This window comes from Eucyclogobius newberryi, unplaced genomic scaffold, assembly GCF_026437365.1.
Source record: "Eucyclogobius newberryi isolate DKJ021-1_F unplaced genomic scaffold, fEucNew1.0.hap1 SCAF_19, whole genome shotgun sequence".
In the NCBI taxonomy this organism is placed as follows: Eukaryota; Metazoa; Chordata; class Actinopteri; order Gobiiformes; family Gobiidae; genus Eucyclogobius; species Eucyclogobius newberryi.
In genome coordinates this window covers 27,878,894-27,906,660 of record NW_027315823.1, presented here as the reverse complement: position 1 = coordinate 27,906,660, position 27,767 = coordinate 27,878,894, and the positions used below count along the sequence as shown (strand labels likewise).

The following is a 27,767-nucleotide window of genomic DNA, read 5'->3' as shown; positions in this document are numbered from 1 at the left end:
ACCAGGACCAAAGTGTGAAAAAACGGCTATCAGGATTAAACCCCAAGAAGGCCATGTTGTGCACAAAATAATGAAGAAATCCAAAGACGGTAAAGAATTGAAAACATTTTATCTGTGTACACATTACAAAACAACAAAAAGATAAAAACAGAACAGATGTACAAACAAACTACAGCTTTGTGTTTTCAGAATCACAATCCAGGCACATAACCGTTCATGCTCTCTGCTCGTCTACAAGCGTTTTCAAAAACTTCACGACATTTGTTCCATTAAATTAAATGCGGTTTATAAAATCTAAACTGTTTGATGGCATGAAACAAGATGTAAAAGTGGTTCTCAAGTCAAGATTGAGTGGCCTTTGCCAGATTTGGATTAGATATAGATTCAATTTGAATTATTTTCCAGGTTTTAGCCCTAGTTTAGTGCCTTTAGTCCTTGTTCACATTTATTAACAGAAAGAATCAAAGCTGGGACTAAATTGAAATAAATGGAAATAAATTTGATATTAGACCGGGACAAAACCGGGACAAGAACTTGCCCAAAACAAGTCTCAACGGGGATCAAAACACACTGTTACTTGTGCAAGGTTTTTGCTGGTCTCCAAGTAAAATTTACAACTTTTTATGCAATTTTTAGTCTTCAAAGTCATATTTTAACAAGACATATCATAAAATTTAACTAAACTTGAATGAAATCAATGAATTCTGGACCCCACTGTTTTTATATGAATAAATGCCTAATTCATCTCTAGAATCCAGTTAATGTAACGTGAAAGAGTGATCATTTAGATTTAAAGCCCTGTGGCATCAAACCTGTTTTACAATGCAATTTAAAGCCCTCGTTTCCTCCGTAATTATAAAACCTAGCGCTTTTTAATCCTAGTGTTTCTCTGACTGGCACGTGTGGTCCTTCAAGTGCTGTGTGAGGTCAAATTTAACTGAATTTACTGTGAATTTAATCCACGTTTTGGTCGTCCTTTAGATCAGTCCTTGTTTAGGACTGGTACAGCAATTGTGCGGTCCCGTTTTTGACCCGGTTTAACCCTAGTTTAGACTCTTTAGCTCTGGTGGCACTCTGAGGGCCAAATACAGCGTGTACTTTGGTGGTACTTGGCGTGGAAAGTTTAAGGACCAATGACTGAGTCTAGGTCGAGTCAAACCCGAGCCTAGTTTAGTCCTGGTTTAGAGCCACATTTAGTTGACTAATGATCCAGATTATTGCTCATTTCTTGACAACCACAGCATAAATACTATTGTCTTATTGATGGCAGCGACCAAAACAAAAAACAGATCAAAATCAACCAACCATTTCAACAAAAACATTACATTACAAAGACACTTCATTAGAGCGACTAACATTTTAAAAAGTTGCACACTGTCACTTTTCTGGAGTAGGGTCTGCAACCTGCTCGTTCCCATGGTACGTTATCACTTTACCTACTAGAATGCGTAAAACTCATCTCCGTGGAGACAAGGCGTTAAGGTTTTCCCAAGTTTTTTTGCACAATAAGACAGGGAACTTTAATGCTGCACTGTGGAGCATTCTAAGCAAGCACAGACCCTCGACCCTCGCCACCAGAGAAGTTACAGCGTGCACCTTTAACTACTTTCTCGCATCTTTGGGTTGTAAACAATCGACTCGACAAAACATCACAAACAAAACGAGACACTTTTTCTATCAGAGGTGAACAATAATGGGTTAATACTACAATTTGTGCTTCAGTAAGCGCTTTAATCACACCATACACTGGCTATTTCAAATTATTTTCAAGTAAAAACATGATTTGGGCTGCTCTCATTTTGCTTACAGGTGATTTTGGTTATTCGTTTTCAAAGGCTTTATCACGCGAGAAAGTAAGCAGATTTGGAAATGAGTTTCCTTTTGCCAAACAGTACTTTTTGTCCGATTACAGCGCAACTAAAACCAACTTTACTTTCAAAATGATTTCAAGTTTACGATCTTGATTTTTCTGTCTGACTAATAATTTACTTGGCAATGTTTGGAGAAAAGTGATTGTTACTTAACAACCTTTTCGGCCAGTCTATCTGCCCCTGAAGACTGTGTAGAGAATAAAACATAGTAATAGTACATTAAATGGGTGTATTTAATAGTACATTATATGGGTGTAAAAACCTGGATCTTAGCATAGTTGGCTACTTCTGCTTCAGTCTAAAATATCGGTTTTAAAATAAACTAATTTTTAGTTCTTGTGCTTTTTACAGAATAGACACCTGAGGTTGGATATTACATTTGGATCTGCTCTTATATATATATATATGCTTCATATATTCATCTATACCTTTACAAACATCCATAGACACTAAAATATAGGTTAACTATAATCATCTACTCATAATTTCTACTCATGTGGAGGTTCTCAGTCATCCAGGAAGTCACAGTCACAACACGGTTAGTTAAGGTTCGTACGCGCTAAGAAAATAGAGGCTTGGAAGTTGCATAAATGTTAATAGCACCTGTCGTATAATGGGTTTTGTGGAGAAACCTGTTAAATTGCAAATACAAAAAAGACGCTGCTATTGAGAGCCTCGCTTCCAGTGGACTGGTGCGGCATGAGCTGGTTCAAGGTGGGCAAAACGAAGGAGTAATTACGGGGATGGTAGTCGTTCAAACAGAGGCATGTTCTTCCTAACCTGGGAAGCCAAACTGCGTGATTGACAGCCGGATTGTCCAATGAGAGAAATGCATGCGTCACCGTAGAGATTAAACAATGATGACAAGGAAGAACTCAAGCGTGAATGAAGCGAAATACGACTCCGGGGATGTTCCTGATGAGAGGTGACGTGAACAGTGAGAGAACGTGCTTAACTTTGCATAATACATGACCTTTAACCTGGCCTATCACTGTCACGTTTACTGGAGCGAAACAGAATGGCTCCACCCAGAACCAGACCAATCTGTGGAGAAAGGCACCCTAGGTATTTCTGCCCTTTAAGTCCATGAAGAATAACATAGATTTACCGTATACCTTTGGACAATTGTATCTAGTTAAATAGCAATAATGTGCTCCGTTTTTCTCAGTATTTTAAAACGTCCATTCATCTTAAAAACCCTCCACTTTTAAACACTATTATACAACAAGGCGATCAGTTTATTTGAGGCGGTGTAAATGAGTAAGACTAGTTCTGGAGTGGTTCGACTCCCTTTGACACTTCTGCTGCAGTGGTTTCGCCTGGAGAGCGTGGCTTCTCCGTCAGACCTGCGAGTGAGTGAGCTTTTTAAGTGTTCACGTCGTCCTTCAGTTGGCAGCGATGCCGCAGTTCTTCAGGATGGGGCTAAAATGTGGTGCATTGTTCACCATCGCTTCTCTGGGAGGGAAAGGCTTCATGGTGGACAGGATCAGAGCCAGACAATCGGCCACGTTCTTGTTGGGAGCGCAGGCCAGAGCCGGAGTACGACCTGCGATAACAGCGATACAGGAGTTAATGAAGACAATGGCAACAACTTATACTTATATTTATACTATATACTTATACTGCGGAGCGACTTATGTGATATTATTTGTTACCTTATTTCATACTCCAGTGCAACTTATATATGTTTTTTTCTTCTCTATAAAAGGCATTTTTTGCCTGGTGTGACTTATACTCCGGTGCGACTTATAATGGAATATAAGGTATTTTGATTCATTTTTTTATCATTATGGTTAGGAGCACTGGTAGAGCAAGTGTATTTCATGTTTTGTCAGCATCTTCAGTTTATAAAATGTGCTGTATGAATAAAGATCGTTTATCGTCGACTAGTCACGATTACTTCATACAGTCCAAGAAAGTATCAAACGTTCACCTGTTCAAGCTCAGGTAAGCGGCTAGTGACTTACGCACGTTTTAGTCATAATCACAGGTCAACGGAGCGTTAAAACAGCCGCGTTCCTGTCGCTCTGCGTTTACTCCCGCAGTGCATTGTGGTCTATAACCCTACCACTACTTCAACGCGCTCGGTTAAATCTTTGAAAAGTGCCTCTCGCTTCACCTTCTTCGTCGACGGCCATCACAGCGGCGCCTCTGCTCAGTAACACCTGCACGACTGTGGCCAGCCCCTGCCGCGCTGCGATGTGGAGCGGCCTTTAACCACAGCCAAATGTATACGTGAGCAACATTTTAATGGACAAAAATAAATCATACATAAGAGATATTTAGAACCTACATTTGTAAGGTGTTGTTGGCGGCGTTTATGAGGGACGAGTCGTTGATTTCGCCCAAAATCAACAGCGCACACATCTCATGTCCCTAAAGAGAGATAAAAGAACAATTGGAAAACCGTACAATGTTACAGTCGGCCGGGTGAATATTTAAAGCTTGTTACGTTGTTATAACCACAAAAACGTTAAGGAAGAATCATTAGTTTATGACATGTTAGTTTGAGGCAGACGACCATGCACGGGTTAGAATGACATACATGGCTGATTTAGTGATATTTATTATATTTAAATAGTGGTAGAATTCATGGTGGAGCTTCATATAAACCTGCAGGTATAGTTTGTGGTAACTATATTGACTTATTTTTGTTTTTATGGAAATTAGGGTTAGGGTCAGTTTTAGGGCTCATTTTGTTGTGCGTGTCTCTTCTTTTGTAATGTTTTAGGTTGAATGTCAACATGTGAGGCATGCGAGTCGTATAAAACACATTTATGACTCTTTATAGATGTGAACTAACTGCTAAAGGCTTTCACTGTGCGAGTGGATAGTTGCAGCTGAGATTGTTTTGCCTGTGGCTGTAGTTTTTCCCCACTCTTTTCAGTTCAAATGGTGTTATTGTGACAGGTCTTGTGGTCAGGTGTGGGATTGCAAGTGCTGGGACCTTGCTGCAGGCCAAGTGAAGGGCTGTGTTGTTACTGGAGTCCACCATAGTCAGGTCAGCTTTGTGCAGCAAAAACTCTGTAAGCAAAACATATACATTTGTACATGAAGCACAGTTCAAGTGGGAAGAGAAAGTACCGGTAATCAGGGTCACATATTTGTTTTTCACGCTTTAATGAGACTTGGGTTTTGTGCTGTTTTTTGGTGGAATTTGCGTCTTAAATTGTCAAAATGCAGATATTTTTTAACGGTTTATGGTCAATATCTCTGTACTTATTGGGCCTATCCACATAAAATAACTGGCAAAAGGTCCAGGTCCTCCATGTCTGCAAATATGAACAAAGACGACATTTCTGATAAATATTTTTTAATCTTTATAGCGTAGTGGCTATCAACCAGGTTGTTTTGGCTGAGCACCAAACTTAAAGGACATTTAGCTTTATTTGAGAGCAAAGAGAGCACAGTGAAACATGTGACTAACCCTCTTTAATGGATTTCCAGTTGCAATTTCAAATCATATAATTTAGGGAAAATGATCACTAAGTCCTGCATATTGGCCATCAGTTACTAAAAAACAATCGTATCAGCAGCCTTGGCCATAGAAAATCAATATTGGTTAATTTCATGTACAGCGCTTTGATAAAGAAAGACTCACCAACAGCCATGGTCTGACCGCTCTCTGCTGCCACCATCAGGGCAGAGCAGCCGCTGCGGTCCACAGCGTTCACCTCTGAACCCTGCGACAGCAGCAGCTCCAGTCCTGAGAGGTTTCCTGAATATGCTGCAGCGTGGAGCGGAGTCCTGCCATCACAACAAACAGAAAACACAACAGTACAATCATTTATATGACTTTAGACAAGCCATTTGAATGTCAAATTATAATTAGGCCTGTAGTCGACTTGTGCATCGATGTATTGACTAAAAGTGGGCGTGGTGTGGCGCTGGCAAAAGCTCTCAAAATTATGCCACCCAAAAACTACTATGTAAACAGAGAACTCCTTTTAAACAGCATCTTTATAAAAGACGTATTACGCATAGATTATAAACATGTAGCAAAAAAACACACAATGACTCCTTTAAACTCTCCATTCACTGCTAAAACTCCAGTTAACTCTCTCTAAGCATTCTCCTTTCTGCTTTGGTCCTTGTAAATCTAAGAAATCCTAATAAAATATTTTTTTATATGGTGGGCACGCATCTAGGCAGTTTCTGTGGCGCGTTTTGAACGTTTTCCGCAGTTGCGTCCAGTCCCTGGCAACACACTTTTGGTGAAATTTGCGGCATGTCAACCAATCAGGAGCTTCCTCCTGAGTAGCAGTCATTCCACTGAATCGCAGACATTGCACAAGGCGGCAACAGGCTGATTTGAGTCAGATTTACAGGGCATTAAAGACGTGCGTCTCCAGCGTTTGAACTTAAAAGATTAAAATCAACCGTTTAATTGACTGAGCAACTATAGAACTTCAGCCTAAAATAAAAAATGGATAAAACCTTGAACTCCGAGACTCACCTTCCCTTTGTATCTTGCATGTTGACACTTTTTGGGCCAATTGTCTTTAAAATAAGTTTAGCAGCTTCATCATGGCCGTTAATTCTGCAAAGAGAAGATTGAGGTGTTAAAACTAAACATACCGGTACATATTTTAAATGTGTTGTACTCACAGTGCACAGTGCAATGGAGAAAAGGAGTTTCCCTCTTGGTTACTTTCAAGTTTATTTTCAAGTAAAATCTGCAGGCATTTTTCACGACCTGCAGAGAAAAAGAGCAGAAATGAATAAGTCACAAAATGCAATGTTGGGGACAGAGTAGTTTAAATGACGTGATTTAAACTGAATATTAGTCATTTAATGATATTTTAGAAACAAATAATTTACATTATTTCTGGATGTACAAATATTTATCAAAATAAATGAATTAATGATATGTTAGACATTAGCAATTCTGCCGTATCCTTGTAACATGACAATCCAAACAAATGTAATAAACTATTCAAACTATTATTAGTCCGGATTTGTCTGACAGTTCTTAAATATTCCAGAGGCAAAATATTTTCAAGCGCATGTTAAAAGGATTGCAAAAATATGAATAAATAAATCCAGTCAATTTGCATAGATATACATTTGTTTACCATTTAAAAACATCCATGTTTCGGCTGTTAGCAGTGGAGTGAAGTCTATGGCTACGGCCCAAACATGTCAGCGTTAAAGGGCCAGATGATGGAAAGTAATGTGTGCTTTGCAATACAATATTCTAAGTCCTAACAGGAGATGCCAAAGCAAAGTTACAAAGTCATGTTTAAAGGTCAAGAACAAACAAATAATGCACCATGTGTCCTCTAGCGACAATGAAAAAGCAGTTTCTTTGTGGCCTCCAATTTCACCCTACACTTGGTAAACACTGCTGGGAGTCTGACCGTGGTAGGCTGCCCAGTGCGTCGGCGTGTACCCTCTGAAGTCCAGCATGGAGTCCAGCGGGTCAGAGGCCACCGCCGCCTTAAGCAGTAGGTGCAGCAACGCAGCGTGTCCACAGGAGGCGGCCAAGTGCAGCGGTGTCCTTCCCTGAGAGTCTCGGCACAAAGTGGAGGCGCCGTGGTCCAGGAGGGCAGAGACGCACTCCTCACTGCCCAGCATGGACTGAACCGAGGAACCAGAGAAATGTGTTAAAGCGGGTCTTTAAACGTGTTAGTTTAAGTTGAATTATCAGACAAATGGGAAATGTCTGTCAAATTAATCACAAAATAGCTTAAATGTCACCTTAAAGTTTGAAACATCACTTTTTCATTTTTGTTTTAAATTGGCTCTTTTGCAGCATTTTGTTATACATCTTCAAAACATCCACAATATTATCGACAGTTTGATATGTGGCCCGCGCCTCTAACAGCAACAAAAGGATTATTATTGATGATATGATGTTCATCTTCTCTTTAACCAGCTCTTTTACATTTAATGCAGCTCTTTTGATTTTCTATTACTATTTATTGTTCAACCTTTTCTCTGCATTTGCCACATTAGTTTGCTCTTTTTTTGCATAATTGTCTTTGTCAAAACCTAAACACTCACAGCAGGTTCACATGACAATTCAATAATCGGACACTCAAGAAATTAGATGACGGTAAACAGAGTCACCGTCTGTATCATATTAAACACATCTTTTCTAGCTGTTCACACATTCCTGTCGTTTTTGTCTATTTCCACTTAAACACATTAAAGAAGAAACGGGCAAAAATGTGACCTAAGTTTTATGTAAAGTATTGTGCTATAAATCTCTCTCCGTGCTTTGAAATGTCACTATGAAGATATCCATCAGTTCTGCACTTTTGAACAGGAAGTCAATGGACCCGTTTCCATTACCAAGCCCTTTTAGATCAATATTACAGTTTAGCTAAATCTGAATGTAAATCTATATCTACTGTATGCGTGTGAATTTGATCCCTAAACACGAGACATAAAGCCTGCCGTTTTGACCTCAAAAGCACTTGTGGAGACGTACCACTCTGTGGAGAGCGGTGAAGCCCTTGTTGTCGGAAGTGTCGGGTTTGGCCGCTTTCTCCAGAAGAATGTGGACGCAGTCGGTGTGACATCCGAGCGCCGCCAGCATCAGCGCCGTCCTGAGACACGGAGAAAGCTCACGGTCTAAAAACTGTGGTGGTTTCAGCTGGAGAGCAGGGGAACTTTACAACTTCAGGCACGGGTCACAGTTTGAGAGGGATAGATCCAAACAGCAAATGTACAAATTTTGAACTGAATGGGATTTTGTTGAAAACGTCTGCTGATCGAATAATGCCACCATTTTGTGAAACTATGGTGATAAAATACTAAAGTTTATTCCAGCAGAGAAGATCTTGATGAACGTAGCCAGTGATTACAGAGATTTTAACCGAGCCGCGGTGACGCAATCGAATTCTGACCTCAACCAGAATGACAGTGCCAGTTATGACATTTGAAGAGAGCCCGTTGCAGTTTAAACACAGTTATATCTAAAATGCTGAAGTTTGTGAAGCACTCACTGTCCCTGTGTGTCGGCGAGGTCGATCACGTCCGCGCTCTGTTCCCCGTTCACCAGCATCAGCAGACAGTCCGTGTGACCCTCCGCTGCTGCAAGACCGTTTATTTAACACATGGAACAAGTTGATGAATGATGTTTAAGACTGCAGACGTTGTGAAATTATCGCTATGACAGACATTTCAATTGTAGATCATTGTTTAGGTCTGTTTACGGTTTGTACGAGTGAGGTGACGTGAACTTTCTATTAAAAAACAGCAACATAATTTATTGTGAACAAACTAGGCTACAGCGGTGTTGGGTTTGCATGTAAAAATGAGTTTGCATCGTAATTAAAAGGTTTTGCCCTGCTTTATTCAAATGACACATTCTTTCAAAAGGCCCTCAAATTTGGATGATTTTAATTCAAACTGAGCTGTTATTATTCATCCCAGTGTCGATTTACTGGATAAAAAGAGAATACAGTGATTTTTCTGTTTAGTACGCGTTTTCCACCCACTTCTCACATTTTGCCTCCGTCGTGCTCTGGCAAGTGGCAATCACAGGGAAAGAAGTCGATTTAGAAGTAGTTGAAGAAGAAGTAGGTTCAGTAAGTTAAGGCAGACATGCTTGAAATATAACCCAAGTTCTAAAGAGATTGTGATTATTTTTTGCCATGATTGATTATTAAAAGGCCTTTCTGACGACGAGAAAAGAAGATGCAGACCGTTAAATATATACAGACATTTGTTCAAGACTGTTTTCTAATGCGCCGATGCGGTTTGAGCTCATTGCACCCGTTTTTCCCACAATACCGACGTTCGAATAACACAACCGTGGCCTCGTCCGCTGGAAACGGAAGCTTTACCCGCCGCGTGCAGCGCCGTCCTCTTGTGCCGGTGCTCCCTGACGCCATGAGACGCCTGGTGTTTGAGCAGGACGTCGACGCAGGAGGTGTGGCCCCTCTGAGCGGCCAAGTGCAGCGCCGTCTGCCCCTGGAGGTCTCGCACGTCCAGGCTGACCAGCGTCTCGCAGAGCAGACGCAGGGCCTCGCAGTGACCGTAGTACGCCTGGGAAAACAAACGAATGACAACTAGGACCGCATGACGTGAGAAAAACATGCAAGATACTGCAATATAACTGGTAAAATACGGTACGGTACTGTACTTCATTGTTGGGCCTTTACTTTCTTAGTGAGGACTAGTCTTAGGCCTAATAACAAATAGTTCTTTGTAGTTTAATCTGTTTCAACTTCTCCGTCACTATAATAGGAGCTGAAGGATTTTAGGGCGGTAAAAGAAGTTTAAAACGCATGATTCAGTGATTATAAACCACTCCAGGAGCATTAATAACAATCGAGAGACAACGAAAACGTGAACTCAAGCTAATACAAGAAAAACGTGCACTTCAGAAGATGTTTGTTGAGGTCTAAACTACATGTTCAACACAAACACAGCCAACACAAACTGCCAGACACTTTTTGGACTTCCACATAAACAATCTAAGACACAATACTAAAAGGAATCGGATTTTAAAAAACTGCAACGACGAGGAACATTCGGGATCTATAAACATCGAGCCACTAAACGGCTTGGATTAAACGAAGACCCTGATTTCACAGTATGTTATAGTATTTGATCTGAACACTTGTACACAGTACTTGAAATCTGTTTGTGATGAAGCTGAAACGCGTCTGGGCTCATTGAGGTCCTTTGAAACACGCCCGAACTCACAAAAGCTTTTTTTTAGAAAGCCTTTTAAAAACAATTCATTTCTTTACGTTTTTTTTTCTTTTTACAATTTTACAAAATAAACATAAAACAGAACAGAACCCGACCAGAGAGAGGGAAAAAAGACTGAAATCATAAACAGTAGCCATCCAACACAAAGTAAACGGAAATTAAGGCATTTCTAATTCAAACCAAGAGTCCAACAAATGTAATTCTTTCCAATTTGCGTTAAACAATTCTCCATCACTTCCTGTACATCCACGCTCCCCTTTACAGTTTGTTCTCACATCTGTTTGTCATCTGCAATATTCCTAGCCTTGCGATATGGACAGAAAAGATGAATATTGCAATAAGGACAAGTGTTTAGACCTAATGACGAAGAGAGAACGAGCAACACTTACCGCCAAGTGCAGCGGACTGACGGGAAAATTGCTCTCCACCTCCTCCAGACAGTTGAACGAGATCTCCAGTAGCTGTCACGAAAGATTCACGTCGTTACAGGAGAAAAGGTTTTGTGTATTCAAATACGCGTGTGTCGTACCAGTTCCAGGTGCTGTTTGTTGCCGTAAGCCGCCGCGTAGTGGACGGCGCTGTAGCCTTTGCTGTTCTTCAGAGTCGGATCTGCGCCACAGTCCAGTAAATAGTCCAAACATCTGCAGCGACAGAAAGAAAACATATTATAAAGTAAATGTTAGCCTTTGCGACAAGTAACACTCATTAGAATAATTAACTCTTGAATATTCCAGTTCAGGGTTAAAACGCTATCTATCTCAGTGTAGTAAAAATTCAGTAAAATGAAAAGGGCAAGAATTCGAGTTTCTCAGGCCGGTACCTTCAGATTAAAAATGACTTCTGGATGGCAGTCGTGAATATTGCAAACATAAACTCGGACTTGCCACTTTCAGAAATTGTGAAATGAATAATCTGTTAATTTCAAGCCGTCTGAGGCAACTTTCGCTAAACAATCCTCGAAATATGCGCTGAGAAACTCTACAAACAATCACCATCACAGATTATTTAATTATTTTGTATTATTTGAGCATCAGTGTCAAAACATACAAGAAAACATTCACATATTGTGTAGAAAAAGAGCTAAAATGGGATAAATGATGCTCAAAAGGAGGAGGAGGAAGAAGTTTATCATTTAAATACTTAAGATAAATGTACATAAATACTATATTGTGCAGTCAAAAGTGGTGCAAGTAGGATTATTAACTTTCTGGCATCCATAAAAAAAAGAGAAGAAAACTCACAAAGAGGCTTCTCGTTCCTTCTCCAGATACGAGTCAGGATCCGCGTCGGTTTCCTCGCTGCAAAAACAAACAAACTCCATTCTTTATACACATTTAAACACCCTTTATTACATATTATGGGATCAAACTCTGCAAGTCTGTGAAGGAGTGTAGCATTAAAAAACCTCTGAGGAGTTCTGCGAGGAGCGACGGTCTCCAGCTCTGGACATCAACAGGACTAAATTAAACTACACAGCGTTCGAACACGACTGAGCTGGACATAAAACACGCACCCGGAGAAGGTGAGGGAGGCGGCGGCGTAGTGCAGAGGACTACAGCCCATCAGGTCCCTCTCGTTCACCTCGGACCCGGCTCGGACCAGCGACACCGTGCACTGGCTGTTCCCGTTGGCTGCGGCGTAGTGAAGAGGAGATCTGGGCAGACGAAGAGAAAGAATGACACAAACACGTCACGGACAACGTTTAAAGTTTAGAACACGCGTGAGTTCAACGGAAAAAGGGGCAAAACTGTGACTAATTGCAATTTGCCGAGCCAACGTTGCATATGAGCGGTGCACAAAGTGGTCTTGAGCTGTGACGTCGGGGGTTTTCGACAGGCGAAAGTCAAAAGAGAAGGCACAACGAATGACAACAAGTGGACATTAGGCGTTGAAGAGCAGCTGTAAGCATCTGCTGAAAGTCAAAAACTGATTCAGTGAGCGTCCGAACGAGCTCCGCCCTCCAAGAAACGTGGCCTGATCCAGGACTTGACGAAGACCAATCCAAGTCTACATCAGGACTAAGTGCGCGTTCACGCTCGTCCTTCTTTGATTCGGTTTAGTTCTGATGTGGACTTGGGTGCGTTCACACTTGCAGAGTCCTATCAAAGTTGAGACCAATCCAGGACTAAACCCGAAACTAGACGTGGACTAGATCAGGATGAAACATGGACTTGAAAGTGTGACCGCACCTTAGTTTGGCCATCTTCTTTAGGGTTTAATCACAATATATAACCAATTTTGATGTGTTTCGAGCGCTAGTGTGAACTAAACTGCCTTCAAACCAGTTTAAAGGAGAAATATTCTGCATTAGTTGTATTGTTATTGGACTTTAACCATGATGTTTAGTACCTTTATTTTCCATGTTTTAGAACTAAAAAAACAACCTTGGGAGACACCAGAGTAACTGGGCTTTGGTTCCATCTACTGACTAACATCAACCCTGTTTGCTAAAGCGGTTGCAGTCTGGCAATGATTTATGGACTTAAAAACGGCAAAGATGATTCTCAGAGCCACGTCACAGATCACGAAAACGTCACATTGGGCAAATTCATTTTTGAAGGGGAAGGATTTTCTACCTAGGATTCATCTAACAAGTGTGAACAAAGCTAAATGTAACTCCAGGTATGTTTTTGATGAGGGAACCTTGTTAGAACGTGATTAAAAACCTCAGAAAAGTCCATTTTGTGTCCTTTGTTACACTGGACTTGAGTGTTTAAATCCGTTCAAGTCACACGAGAGAGAAACAATCTATATTCTAAACACCAACGATTCAAAAGAAAGCGACGCTGTACTTCCCGCTTACCTTCCCAAATTGTCCCTTGCGTCGAGGTCAGCGCCGCAATTCAGCAGCAAGTTCAGACAGTCGACGTTCCTGTAAAACACCGTCATAAAAGGTGATTCACTAATCTCCGGGTTAATACACGTTATCTGCATGTTTTCCTGACCCTCCGGAGGCAGCGGCGTGCAGGCAGGTCCTCCCGTGTTCGTCCTGAGTGTTTATGTCGAACCCGGAGATCTGGTCTTGGTTCAAAGGCGGCATGATGTTGTACAGCTGACCTACAGAAAACAAGGCAACGATGAGGTATTAAAAGGATTAAAAGTGCAGTATTAAAAGGGCTACTGCTAAGAAATGTTTTTTAACAAGTAGGCATGGACAATAAGAGGATATAAAATAAAATACAAAACATATATAATAAGTAAAGATAAAAATAAATAATAATATAATAAAATAGCAACCAATTTAGAGATAAAAATGTGATGATTGCTTTTATGTTTAAGGCAAGACACTGCAGTACATTTGAAACTGCAGTCTTCTCATATAAATGTAAGAAAACATGTATCACAGTTACTTATCATGCTTTCATGTTTTAAAGGCATTTTTGCGTAAAATTAAAATGTCTTTCTTCTTGTTGACGTATTACGGTACATAAAACATGTTTCGTATTTGAGTTAACCAGATCTTACTACGAAAAATAAGGAGATTACACAATTACACATCAAATCCTTCCACACAATCTGTCAAACACCTTGTCAAGTAAAAGATTGTAAAGTTTGGCTCATCTTTATGTCCTTAAATCAGAAAAATGCCTTTGAATTCGCAGTGTCCCAAATCAATCTGTGGATGTTTCGCTTCGGTCATTTATATTATAAGTTATAGAATAACCGTGAGATAGTGACCCAGAAAATACATTTACGTCATGTTATTGCCCATTCCAAAGCACAAAGGCGTGAAATAATCTTTACCTGGAGACAACAGCTTCCGACAACAGTCAGGAAAGCCATAGAGGGAGGATAAATGGAGTGGAAGCATCCCATTAATGCCCTGTCTGAAGAGAGAATTACTACAGTGAGTCCAAATGACCAATTAGCTCAAAATGACACAAAAAAAGAACCTCATTATTAGTTTATTACCGAAACATGTAGTCTACAGGAGTGTAAATGTTAGCTCCCAGGACAATAACCATTTTAACCTATTTTTAAAAAAGTACAAGTAGTAACAGAAGTAGTAGTAGTAGTAATAATAGCAGCAGTAACAGTTGTAGAAGTAGTATTAACGGTAACAGTTATACAAGTGCTAATTGTAGGAATATTATACTTCTACAAGGCGTGTTAGAAAAGCAACTTAGGTATACATTGTTAGGTTAATATACCGTAGTTGTGAAAAGTATAAATAATCAATAATTAAGCAAAATAAGAAACTAATTTGAACAAGTATCGCGCCTAAAAAACGTTGCTTAAACAAGAACAAATGTGACATTCCTGATGTGTTTTTAGAATGATCTTGAGCTTTATCAGAACTATTACAAGAACTCGTGCTTGTATAAAGTAAGTAAGATTACTTTGTGAGCCGAACGTTCTTTTTCTTTGGATGTCTCACTTTTCTAAATGATTATCTTCAATTTATCAACAATTTTAATTTGTTTCTCTCTGGTCTCATCTTGTTTGTCGTTTAATGTTTTTTAATTTTGAAAAATGAAAACAAATAAAAATTAAATCAAGGAAATTATGGTTTAAATGTCTAAAAAAACTCACTTTATTTATTACAATTGCAGAATTGAAATTGCATCAAGCCTATTCCTTAAGAGTCTAAATAGAGTTTGAAATATTAGCATTGTGACGGCACTAATGCTCACGGACGTACATTTATACTTTGTGCAGTTATATGTACAGTGAGGAGTAAAGTGAAGCACGAACCTGGTTTTATCGGCCCCGTTGGTCAGTAACGTGCTGATGAGCAGCTCCTGTCCGTACCTCGCCGCCACGTGCAGAGGCGTGTTCCCGAAACAGTCGGCGCAGTCCACCTCGCTCCCTGAGAACAGAGCAGGAACCATTGAAACCAACAACACTCATTTTTGATAAATAATAATAATGTAGACAAGAGGTTCGAACAGTTTTGAAGATATGCAACATTTGAATATTGTGCATATCGTTCATAGTAAAAATGCAACTACATTTGGGGGTGAAAAGCTGTAATCTTTCAAACAAGAGTATGAAGTGTCATTTCTTCACTTTAAGTTGCATAATTTCTCACTCTGATCACATTTGTCTGATAATTAAACCTCAACTAAAGCGTTTAGAGAAATGTTTTAACACATTTCTGTTGAACTGACCTAATAACGTCTGACTATTATTATTATTATTGGGATACCCAAAAAAGTATTGAGGTATTCTTTTTAGTTAATATCTCCCAACTCTACCTGTGGATCTCAAACTTTTCACACCAAGGACCACCAAGAGGAAATGTGGCTCACCAAGTACTTAAAGCAGAATGAAGGAACATTTTCCCCTTATAAAATGTCTTTTGCAATGGTTAAATGTGTTTGGAGAGTTTGCCGTGTCCGAAGTTGCACCCTGCTGTCTGTGACAGGAATAACAGCCTTAACAACTCTCCTGAGAAACCCTGGCTCTTTTTTCATGTTTGGCAATGTTAAATGTTTTAGTATGTGATTATACCGACTTAGAGAAAAACAAAGAAAAATAAAAGCGAAAAAATAAAAGAAAACAAGTTTTTGTCTGATTTTTTCTGACAATGCATTTTCACCAGGAATCTGCAGGGAGAGCACCATTGCCAGAGTTGCTTCATTCTGATTTAATTATGGCCGAACCTGGTCTAAAACTGGTCTAGACCATTGCTACAGCAGGTTCAAAACAGAATGTGGATAAAACTAAGCCAATATTAGAACTGGGGGCAGATTGTGTACCCCAGTTTGAGAAACACTGAATTATTAGACAAAAGTTACCGTTTTGTATGAGGATCTGAGATGCAGAGAATCGGCCTTGCATAGCTGCCATGTGTAGAGGACTCTTCCCTTCTTTATTCTGAAAAAAAGAAGAAAAGAAATTACTTGATTATTACAGATTTGAAACAATGTGTGTATGTGTGATTATATTAGAGCTGGGTTGAAATAATCGTTTTCCGATTTTCAATCGATTCACATATTAATGACCGATTATCGATTCGTACGTCCAAAGATCGATTTTTTTTAATTTATTTTTTTTAACTAAAATTCTTTTCTACATTTCCCTCAGTGAACTTCAATCTACCTTCAAGAAAGATAATTCAGGACTCCTGGATTATCTTTCTTGAAGGTAGATTGACCCTTAACCTTTTCATCAGTCTTCCAGCCATCAGTAACTACCAATACTTGTAAGATTTGCTGTTTGATATTGATATAATACTAGTTTTAATATGGTGCTTCTCTACACAGTCATGAAGTGAAGGAAACGGTCGACTCGAAATCGGATCGAATCGGAAATCAGATCGAAATCGGAGCGAATCGGATGGGATCTGAGAAATCTGAAAAAAAATCGATTTTGAAACGTAAAAATCGGAATCGAATCGATTCTTGAAATCTGAATCGAAACCCAGCTCTAGATAGGTTTCGATTCATATATACATACATATGTATACATACATGTGTATACATACATGTGTATACATATCTATTTGAACAAAATTATTAATAGTAATAGATTGCGATCCTGGACAAGACCCGGACCAGATAGATCGATCAATCTATCGATCTTGTCCAGGAACGCAATCTATTACTATTACTATTACTATTTTGTTGCCGTCATTAAAGCACTGCTTTTTGGAACTACGGCTTCTCAAAATGTGTTACTCGTCGACATTTAAGGCCGTGGCTATATAGCCGCAGCGCGGTCAAATAGCCCAGCAGTTTCAGGAGCCGCGGCACGGCCATATATATAGCCTCATTGCTAACCCTAACCCTGACCCTGACCCTGACCCTAACCCTAACCCTAACCCTAACCCGGCGCGGTCTAACCCGGCGTGGTCTAATATCCCAGCAGTCTCAGGAGCCGCGGCACGAAATAGCCTAGCAATTTCGGCGGGCGCACCGCGGCTATATAGCCACTTTGGACATTTAAACCCTTGTGTCCAAGCCAGATATGGCATCGCGCCTCACACTTTTTCCCTGGCACTGACATCATCTTTGAAAGTGCAGTATCATGGCAACACTCTTCCAAAACGCTCGAGCTCTTCCCGAGTGTGCGTTCTGTACCTGCGTGTTGAGGTCGGCCCCGTTGTTGATGAGCAGCTCGAGACACAGCGTCCCGTTGGAGGAGGCGGCCGACATGTGCAGGGGCGTGTCTCCACTGCGGTTCGGGTGGTTTATGTTGGCCCCACAGTTCACCAGCTCGTTTGCCACGGCATCTTGCCCCATCTGACACGCCACATGCAGAGCCGTGTTCCCACAGATGTTCAGCTCATCGGTCTGAGAAAGGACATCGGAAATATCAAAGAAGACATATTGTGCTCTGCGACACCTGTATACTTTGGACATTATAACTTGCTGTGCCGATTTCGTCTTTACTTTCACTGTAAACGTCCTCACAACAAAAGGTCGCACTCTTGGACTATACTGGCAGCCCTGACTACGGAGAGCTGCAGATTTTGTTTCATTTGTGCCAAAAGGGCTGTGTGGCGCTGCTGAATCCTCTATGTATAAAAATAAATACACTGGAAAATGAAGTGGCTGTGTAAAATAAGGGTCTGTGTAATGTCGTCTTGATTGCAGGAGAATACATGTTACTCAAACATGCATGAACTACTCCAACTACTCAAAGTACAACTTTGAGTGGGAAAATGAGAAGGGAAATCAAGTAAAACAGGGAAAATGAGTTAAAATGTGCTTAAAAAGTTTATTTAGCATAAGGGACTGGTAAGGCTGCCCATATTGTTGAGTGTAAAGTGCTGCAAGATTAACTGCAATTAAATCAAGCAACAAAAGGTTTTGTATTAGTTTAGCAGTTCTCTCAATCCTCAATCCTGATTTTGACACATACTGTAAATCGTGAAATGCCCAGATCATATTATTTTGAACAGAATATCAATGAGGAATGATGAAACAAGGTGCAATGAATGGGGAGGTGGGTCTCTGAGCAGAAGACTGTCAGCTGAGTCACTGCTGAAGTCCTCCAGGCATTAAATTATGCGCATGTTTATAATCTGACTGCACTAATGGACTTGTTGCCACGCTCTCATAAACACAGCCGCTCGTGTGGTGACAGAGGAGCATGAACCTGAGACCCAGTCCGAGACCGCAGAGGACATTGTGACTGACAACTAATTTTATCAAACTATTTATAACCCGTTTATTCTCACTCTGTAAAAAGAGCCGGTGTACAGCATTACAACGAGTTGCAAATACACTTTACTGTGTATCGTATGTATATGTATGTATCATAATGACTATTATGACAAGTTACCTGATAATTACTAGAACTATTTTTGTGACTTGAACACAGATTAATCCCATTTGACCACAAGAGTTATTTAATACAATACAATTTTTTTTATAATAATATTAAAAAATAAGTATTCCAACATTATTTTTAAGAGAATTAAAAATATTTGCATAGTTTTAAGTATTTGTCCTTAAATATCCATTAATGTTCAAGTATACTTTTCAATTTCTGTCCGACATATGCTTTTTTGCTAAATGTAAAGGGTTTATTTGAACTCTTCGAAAAATGAATGAATATATAAATAAAAAAATAATAAAACATTTTTAAATGTATCTTTTATTATTTTCTCTTAAAATAAATAAATGAAACAGGGTCACCAAACTGTGACAAATAATACAAATAATATAATAAAATAAAAAATAAAAATAATAATAAAAATAGATTAAAGAAAAAATAGCCAAAGATTAATTTGCAAGTGGATAATAACGCAGTTCTATTTTCTATACATAAAAGACATTAGCCCCTGTACCTCGACCCCCAGTTTCAGCAGATAATTGACCACATCAATCTGTCCACTGGAGGCAGCGGCGTGGAGAGGAGTGTAGCCCTGTCTGTCTTTGGACATCACATCAGCGCCCTGAGAGAGGAGCAGCTTCACCACCTCCACGTGCCCTGAAAGACGAGAACAACATGAGCCTCAAGTTTCTGCCTGCTTTTTTTGTTTTGTTCTGATGACGTTCACACTTGGACACAGTCGCCACTTCAAAATTGTGAATTGTGGAATCAAACCCAGAACAAAACATGGACAAGTTAGAACGCACCCCCCTTGCTATTACACATACAATCATAATTAAAGATGGTTACTTACGGTCAATAAATAATGTAATATTTTGCACAAATTTACAAAGTTTTTTAAGAGGTATGGTAAAAATGTGCCAGCTTTATTGATATACTTTACTAATCTATCATCATGATCAATCCATTTTGTCATTGCAGCCCTAACAACAATGAACCGTGTAATGCCAAACACACAAAAAATATGTGTCTAAAAGATTTAAAATAAATCTTGGTGTAAAAAAAAGTCATATTTTACCAAGATATGCTGCCCAGTGTACCGGCTGCCGCTCCTTGTTGTCTTTGGCTTTAATGTTTGCAGCGTTGTTATGGAGCAAGTTCACCATCTGCGGACAAAAAAAACAACAAACATTTAAACTACAAACGGTACTTCTTCTTTATCAAACGTACAAAATTGTTACCTTGAAAATATGACTAACAAAGTACAAATATAACTAACTAGAATTATTACAATCCTTTTCATGCAAACATAACAAGTTTAGCTTTAAAGAATGTGTTATGGGTTAAGTATGAAGATGGGACTGAATATTTGAGTGACACAACTGCCCAGGTTTTTGGTACCTCTGTGTGTCCGCTGTGAGCTGCGTGATGAAGAGGAGTCCGCCCCAACTTGTCGGGAGCATCGACATTGCATAGGTGAGAGATGAGGGTCTGTGTGGAGCCGATAGCCCAGTTTGCAGCCGCCATGTGCAACGGTGTGTGGCCATATTTGTCCTGTGGTTCAGTAAGTGCCCCATGTTTGAGCAGCAGATCGACAGCCTTCTGAAAACAACATGTTGCGATGTGTTTAGGCAAGAAATATTCGAAAAATGCTACAACACAAGTTTAAGTTTACCTCATTTCTGGACGCAGCTGCTCGATGTAAAGGAGTCACTAAAGAACGATCCTTGGCATTGACATTAGCACCTGTAAATAAGAAAGAGGTTACACAATAGTACAAAAGAAAACTCATTTGCTTGAAAATTAGGTGTCACCAACATGACGAAATTAAGATGTTCAACTGACATTCTTCGCAAATCTATTTTTTTCTAATAATCATCAATTCACAAGAGCAGAATATGACAATAATAGTGAAATATAATATAATAAAAATATAATTCTTGTTTTTCTATACCTGATGAAATAAGAAGTTCCATAATCTGGACATCTCCCAAATATGCAGCAGCATGAAGAGGTGTGCTCTGCTCTTCGTCCTGAGAATAGAAATGTTTTCTATTTTAAACTCCACACGAGAGCTATAATAATCAGTGAGTAAATTTATAAGACCAGTAAACAATCAGACGATTCAATTCAATTAGATGTGATTTCTGGTGTACGTGTTTACATGCACAAAAGTAATCTGATAATCAACTGTATTTTTAGAGCAACTGTTGTACTTGGAAGACATAGTACAATATTTTTTTCAAATAACTTTCAATATTATTATACACAGCGAACATTTAACATTTCTTTTAAATGTTTGATTTTGCAGCACTATTTTTGCCCTTTTCAAAAATGTCCTGTCAAAACCTGTGTGTGAACAATATGAAAGAGATCAGACTACACATATCAGATGTAACTGATTGATAAAAGATAACTCCAGAAACCGGATAATGATCAGATTTGGCTGTGCAAGTAAACATAGCCGCTGTTAGCCAGAACAAGCCCATGCTAAATAGTCTAGTTTAGACTCATATTACCAGTGCATTGACGTCTTCATTATGGCTCAAAAGAAATGCCACCTCTTCAGAGTTTCGGCTGAATATGGCCTGCAATAACGGAGCCTGGAAAACAGGAGCAGATTTGGCATTTTGGCTCAAGTATCAATTAACCACGGTTCACTTAGTTGTTATACGTGTTCATACTGCTGTAACAAATTACCCACTTCACCAATGCGCACAGAAATAACCACATCTATTCAACGGCTTGCATCGAATAACCATGCAAACTGAAGCTTTACTGCAACACAACCTGTAAACAGCATAATGAGCATTTTTGTGCGCTATAATTTTGCATGATGAACTTTTCTCGTCGTTTCGCTAACAGGACTAGCCAGTTGTGCACAGTGGGGATGACAGACAAGCGGCAAATCTACACAAAATCGTAGTGTTTTCCGTGCAATTACCTCGTCCGTGATGTTTCGTAAATCCATTTCGCAATCAGTCCGGTCTCGCCTTCATCAAGACAGAGGCGAGCACATTTGACTACATGACACAGAGCAACACCGAGGTAGCTTAGCTTTAGCACTTTTTCCACGGAGCAATGATGGACTCTCGCGAGATGTCAGGCGGGACTTCAAATCCGTTATGAATGGAGCGTGTTCTATCTCCAATTACTGTATATTATTTATGAATATTTTCCATATATATTAGGGCTGCAACAGTTAAATGCGTTTAAAATTGATTATGGATTATTATTTTTACTGGGCAAAAGGCCTCAACAATCAACTATTCATGGGTTTCATGGGTTTTTGTGTTTTCGAATCGAATTTTTTTCACATTCGAATCTACTAAAAATATTCATTGTATGTAGGGACTTCAAATCCGTTATGAATGGAGCGTGTTCTATCTCCAATTATATTATTTATGAATATTTTCCATATATATTAGGGCTGCAACAGTTAAATGCGTTTCAAATTAATTATGGAATATTATTTTTACTGGGCAAAAGTCCTCAACAATCAACTATTCATGGGTTTCATGGGTTTTTGTGTTTTCGAATCGAATTTTTTTCACATTCGAATCTACTAAAAATATTCTTTGTATACAAATACGATTATTTCTTTTTTTTAATTCGATGTAAAAAAAATACAATGTCAAAAAAAATTCGATAGAAACACAAAATAACCTTCATATTTCAGGTTGTATTATGTGAAAAATGTAGGTTCAAATGCTCAAATATGCTTAAAAACTTACTGTACTGTTTCGTACTAACATGCATTTTCTCTTTGCTGTGCGCATGCGCAGCTGCACGGAACGCCATGGCTGACACATGAGGAGTCGACTTTGCCGGAGCTTGGATCATCAAACTTATTTTTTACATATGTCACCACTTTGGATTAACTACAAACTCCAATTACATGTTTTATGTATCCCCGATAAAGGATAACCAGGTAATAATTGCTGTGCAAGTGTAATACGAATACTTTTTGTGGTTTTAATGATCTGTCCGTACCTTGTATGCAGGTTAGCTAGCCAGCTGCCGCAGACACACTGTGATGAATAGGACACTTGGCATTTGGATATTGACTGTCTCGTTTATTTACTGACTTTGATAATGTTATCTACTTAAGTCCTGTCTGGATTCTAACTTGAATAGCGTTTGGCAAAGAGTCTTTTTAAATCCGAAGCTAGTAAAGCAGCTTTTTAGTCATTTTTGAGCTCTTGACTGTTGTGCTTGTCTTTAAATTATTTCGCTACTAATGATTTAATTGTTTCACCACTATCATGTATATCAGGCATTTAATAGCCTTGACAAAGCATAAACAAACACGTAATTCATAATTAACAACTCGTTTATTAAGATATATAATCTAGGTTTTGTAACCACTTGAATAATACCCTAACTCCTTAATTAATTAGTAACTAAGGTGCAGTTATTATAAAGTGCTACGTGAACTTTATTGAATCAAGTGATGTGTTTTTAATCATGTTAAAAAGTCAGGTTTGAGATGAGTCTAATTATCTTTCGAGTTGTGGACATTCTTTTCATTTTATTTTGTTTTTTATCTTTGTATTCTACCTGACTCTTAATATTATTGAGTTTCTAAAAAATGTTTAAGTAAAATTAAATAAAAAAATATATGTATAGTTTATTGATCTACTTTAAAACGTACTGGAGACATTCAAAGCATATCATTTGAATGGTATTTTTGTTCTGTCTCGCTGCTCTGTGGGAGGCGTCATAGATCCAGAGATTGTCAAAGCTGCTGTTTTAGATTATATTTGTCGGTTGAAAATGTGTTTTTTATGCTTCCAGTCAGTCTCTTCTCTTGATCTCCAAAATATGCAAAATACTACTTGGTTGGGTGATGCGAAATGCAAAAAAATGTATTAAAAAAAAGTCCTTATATTGCACAATTATATTTGATTAATTTATTTATATTGAACACTGACATTACAGACTTTAAACTATTGCTATTTAACACACACAAAAATACCTCATTTACAGAGGATTGTCTGTCGACCTCTCCATTAAAAAGACTCCTCAAATACTATTATATATTTCCTTGTAGTTAGAGGAGTAGGGATGTCACGATATCAAATTTTGGCTTTACGATTATTGTGAGAAAAATGATTTAACGATTACTCATGATTGTTGAGGCTGTGACCAAACAACAGTAAAATCTTTAATTATTTTGTATTGCCGTGGCCTGTCATGTCACTGTTCCTTAAGTTTGTGAGCGGCTTTACCAAACTGAACTTTCTGAAAGACGAAATGAAGTTAAAAGTGACAAAGAACAGCCAGATTAAATAGGTTATTACATTTAGGTCTATTTTTTGGGGCTGTATATTGCACACAAAATGCTTAATTTTACTTCTAAAATTGTCACGATTATTATTTTTTGGTTCTTACGATTATATTGCGACCCGAATAATTATAATAATAATTGTGTTGTCGTAGTGTGTTGTCATTGTTGTTGTTTTAATTGTAATTTTTTTTTACTAAGAAGTTGAGATTAAGCATTTCTTGCGACTTGGCCACGAGACACTTTGAAACGTGTGCATTAAATACGACCTCTGACCCCCCGGTGTGCTTCCTTTGTCAACTCCAAAATGAAACTCTATTCAACTCTTATCCCAACAAAGGTGTGAATACTGTTATGCGTTCCAATAAACTGTTGATTCTAATAAGTAAGTAAACTTTATTTACACTTTTCACTGATGATTATCTCAGAGCAGGCACAACTGACAACTTTATACATTTAGTCACTACATTTTTAAGTGATGACTGAAGGTTTCTAAATATAGAGAATATATACTTACAATTAGTTTTTACTATTATTTTAAACATTTTGATTTGATAATGCTGCTATCTTTTGTTATGAGTGTGTTTTAGAGTCCGCAATAGTCCAGATAACAATTATTAAAAATGCAATTGAATAAACTTGTAATACTTTTTTCTTTATTTTTTCTAATGTTTTAAGAACATAAAAAACTGAACAAGACCAGAGAGTCTACAAAACGTCTAATAAAACAATAGAAACTAAAACACATTTGAACACAAAAAAAATGTCCTATTTTGCCCACAAAATGTCAAATTTGCTAATTTAAAATTTTAGTTTAGTTTTGTTTTTTACCACATATTACACACATATACAATTGTTGTGTAACAGATGTTTGCATCACTAAATCTAAACAGAAATTTGTGCCAAGTGTGAAATTAAAAGATCTCCTTGTTTACCCCAAAACAACAATTTACAGCAGTGACAGATGCTATAAGTGCCGGGTTTGAACGCCGCGCTCGTGTTCAAGTTTTGCATTGACTCTTTTACGTGTCTGTGGGAAGCAGAGGCTGGAGGGAAAACGCTTCAGAACAATGTTTTCGGTTGATTTGATCCCACGGTCATGTGATCGCCGAGGACTCTGTGGGATAAGTGAGTCTGGGAGGAACGTGTGGTCTTTTCGTTTGTTCTACTGCGGTGGACTTTTGAAACAAGACAGGGAACTGAAACCGAGTTTGATGATGTGTGTTTTTAAGTAAAACTGCTCAACTATGGAGTTTAAAATCATCAAGTGTATGGAATGTACTCGATTCTTGATTTCGATTTCAATATTGCAGTGGCAATCAAAGATGGGACTGATATTTTTAACACACTATTATACTACATTCTTTATTAAAAATTGTGGTCTTAAACTAGTTCGGATAAAGCTCAAGATCATTTAAAAACTGTTCACAAAAGGCAGCATTTTGTCCTGTTAAAGTGTTTTTGTTTTGTTTTTTAGTATTGATACTTGCTCAAAGGAGTATTTAGTTTCAATACAAGTTTAAGTATCCTCTGTCTCTCCTCCGTCCCTCCTCCGTCCCTCCTCCGTTCCTCCTCTGTTCCTCCTCTGTCCCTCCTCCGTTCCTCCTCTGTCCCTCCTCTGTCCCTCCTCTGTCCCTCCTCTGTCCCTCCTCTGTCCCTCCTCTGTCCCTCCTCTGTCCCTCCTCTGTCCCTCCTCTGTCCCTCCTCTGTCTCTCCTCTGTCTCTCCTCTGGACGCTTTGCTCCCCTTTTAGAATCTAACATTTGAACTTGCTCTACTACTGACTGCGCATAGTGAAAAGAATGTGTGTGCATTCGATTCCTTTCCTTCTTCTCCATGGGCTTTGATGACAGTGAAACAGAAACGCAGTGGTACGAGTCAGCTCCGAAAAGAATCAGCCCTCGGGCCTCGAAGTCTAAAGAATAAAGCCTAAAGTATGGCGGTTGGTGTCCAGAGTAACACCAACCACTATAAAACACCACCAAAGAAGAAGGATACATACGCTACAAGTACTGTAGTACTGATGGGGGGTAGGTAAAAGTGATCCACAGTGACGAGAAGTAACGCAAGTGCGTCTTCTCCTAGAAACGCTATATTTACAGAATTTACAGCCAATTCTGCTCAGAGGCTGTGGGGGGGCGTGGATACTGTTTTTTTAATCCCCCAAGGGGGGGCACCAGAAAAAGTTTGAGAAGCTCTGTTGTATTGTAATCTTCCAAGCGACTATTCCATACTTTATAGACCATTCCTGGAGTATACAAATAACAAAAGTGCAGAAAAATGTTGACATTTACAAGCACGTTTATGTACATCTAGGGCTGAACAATGCTTTTTCCGATACATTTTCCTTTATCTATCATGACGCAACAAGTCGTTTGTCTTTGCTCAGTTTCAGTTTCAGCTTCTCTTTTCTAATTTTATATTGGTGCATTCAAATATTGCATTGTTTATGATATGCAACATTCCAAAAGACATTGCATTGTTCACGGTTTTCTGACATTGCAAAAGTCTATAAGCAGGAGAATTGTGTCAATGGACTCGTTTACTGTTTATACTTTATTTGACCCAGTACGACACTAGTATTTAATCAAATCTGTTTTCTTGCTGCAGGTCTCCAGTGATTCCACCTTTTGATCCTCACTACAATGAAGTCTGAACAAGAGGAGGAGATTGTTGAAGGTAACTGGCATTTTATTCAGACACCAACCCCATTGACAGAACCCTTTAGCACAAATGAATCACAGTTCCTAATTTTGACTGGAGGCAGTTTCTTCCTGTTGTAAAGTCGGCCTCGGTCACCGTTATTATCGTGTGACTAGAACGCGTGGAAAAGACAGAGTCATTATGATCTGGCAGCAGAGGACAGACAGGGAAGTTTGAGACGAGATGGACGTCCCGAATGAGCGCTCCAGGCTCAGTGAGTAGAGAACAGACTTCTATTCGGTTATTTAGTTTATAGGGGGGAAAAACATTTATTTTGTGAGTTTATTACAGACAAAAAAAACTGACTGTAATTGCATTTGTGTTTGTTAGTAGCGTTGCACAGAACTCAGAAGTGCTTAGAGTATATAATCTTGTTCTTGTTTTTCTAGTTCTTGTTCTTCTTCCTCTTGTTCCAGTTCTTCTTGTACTTCTTGTTCTAGTTTTTTTTTGTTCTTGTTCTTCTCTTGTTCTTCTTCTTCTAGTTCTTTTCTTGTTCTTCTTGTTCTAGTTCTTCTTGTACTTCTTGTTCTAGTTTGTTCTTGTTATTATTATTATTCCTCTTGTTCTTCTTCCTCTTGTACTTCTTGTTCCAGTTATTGTCCTTGCTCTTCTTCCTCTTGTTGTGGTTGTTCTTTTTCTTCTTCTTTTTCTTTTCATCTTTTTCTTGTGCTTGTTCTTGTTCTTCCTTGGTAAAACAAATGTCTTAGCAGAACAAACTAATGATTATCCCTAGAAAGCAATACAGCTCAAATCTTATCATATGTAACTCTGTACATTGTCCCTTCAAATAAAGACTAACAAAAAGTAACAAAAATCTACCCACAAATGCAAAGAAAAGTACACACGATAAACATTCAGCACTAAAATGGTGATCGTTCCAGCTATTATTTATTGAACGATAATCAATATAGTCATTATCGAGAAAGTATTTGTCGTGGGAGATATTGATTAAAAATAAATAATTAGTTTTATATCACCGATGACATTTTCTAAAATTGTAAAATTCTTGAA

General features: G+C 38.7%; 1 protein-coding gene across 1 annotated transcript; it reads right to left on the bottom strand.

Annotated features, from left to right (window-relative positions):
* Positions 1-92: 92 nt before the first annotated feature.
* On the bottom strand, positions 93-21,850 carry ankrd52b (ankyrin repeat domain 52b). Its single transcript, XM_072452559.1, has 28 exons — positions 21,712-21,850; positions 21,287-21,370; positions 20,722-20,800; positions 20,443-20,513; positions 20,169-20,369; positions 19,846-19,933; positions 19,282-19,424; positions 17,567-17,779; positions 16,283-16,361; positions 15,237-15,351; positions 14,286-14,368; positions 13,487-13,598; positions 13,345-13,413; positions 12,055-12,195; positions 11,783-11,839; positions 11,071-11,182; positions 10,931-11,002; positions 9,668-9,869; positions 8,825-8,912; positions 8,308-8,425; positions 7,232-7,451; positions 6,480-6,567; positions 6,328-6,411; positions 5,473-5,618; positions 4,819-4,895; positions 4,165-4,247; positions 3,991-4,082; positions 93-3,417 (listed from the first exon to the last, which is right to left on the bottom strand). The coding sequence occupies exons 1-28, from the start codon at positions 21,736-21,738 to the stop codon at positions 3,257-3,259; spliced, it is 3,105 nt and encodes a 1,034-aa protein (XP_072308660.1). The 5' UTR covers positions 21,739-21,850; the 3' UTR covers positions 93-3,256.
* Positions 21,851-27,767: the final 5,917 nt, after the last annotated feature.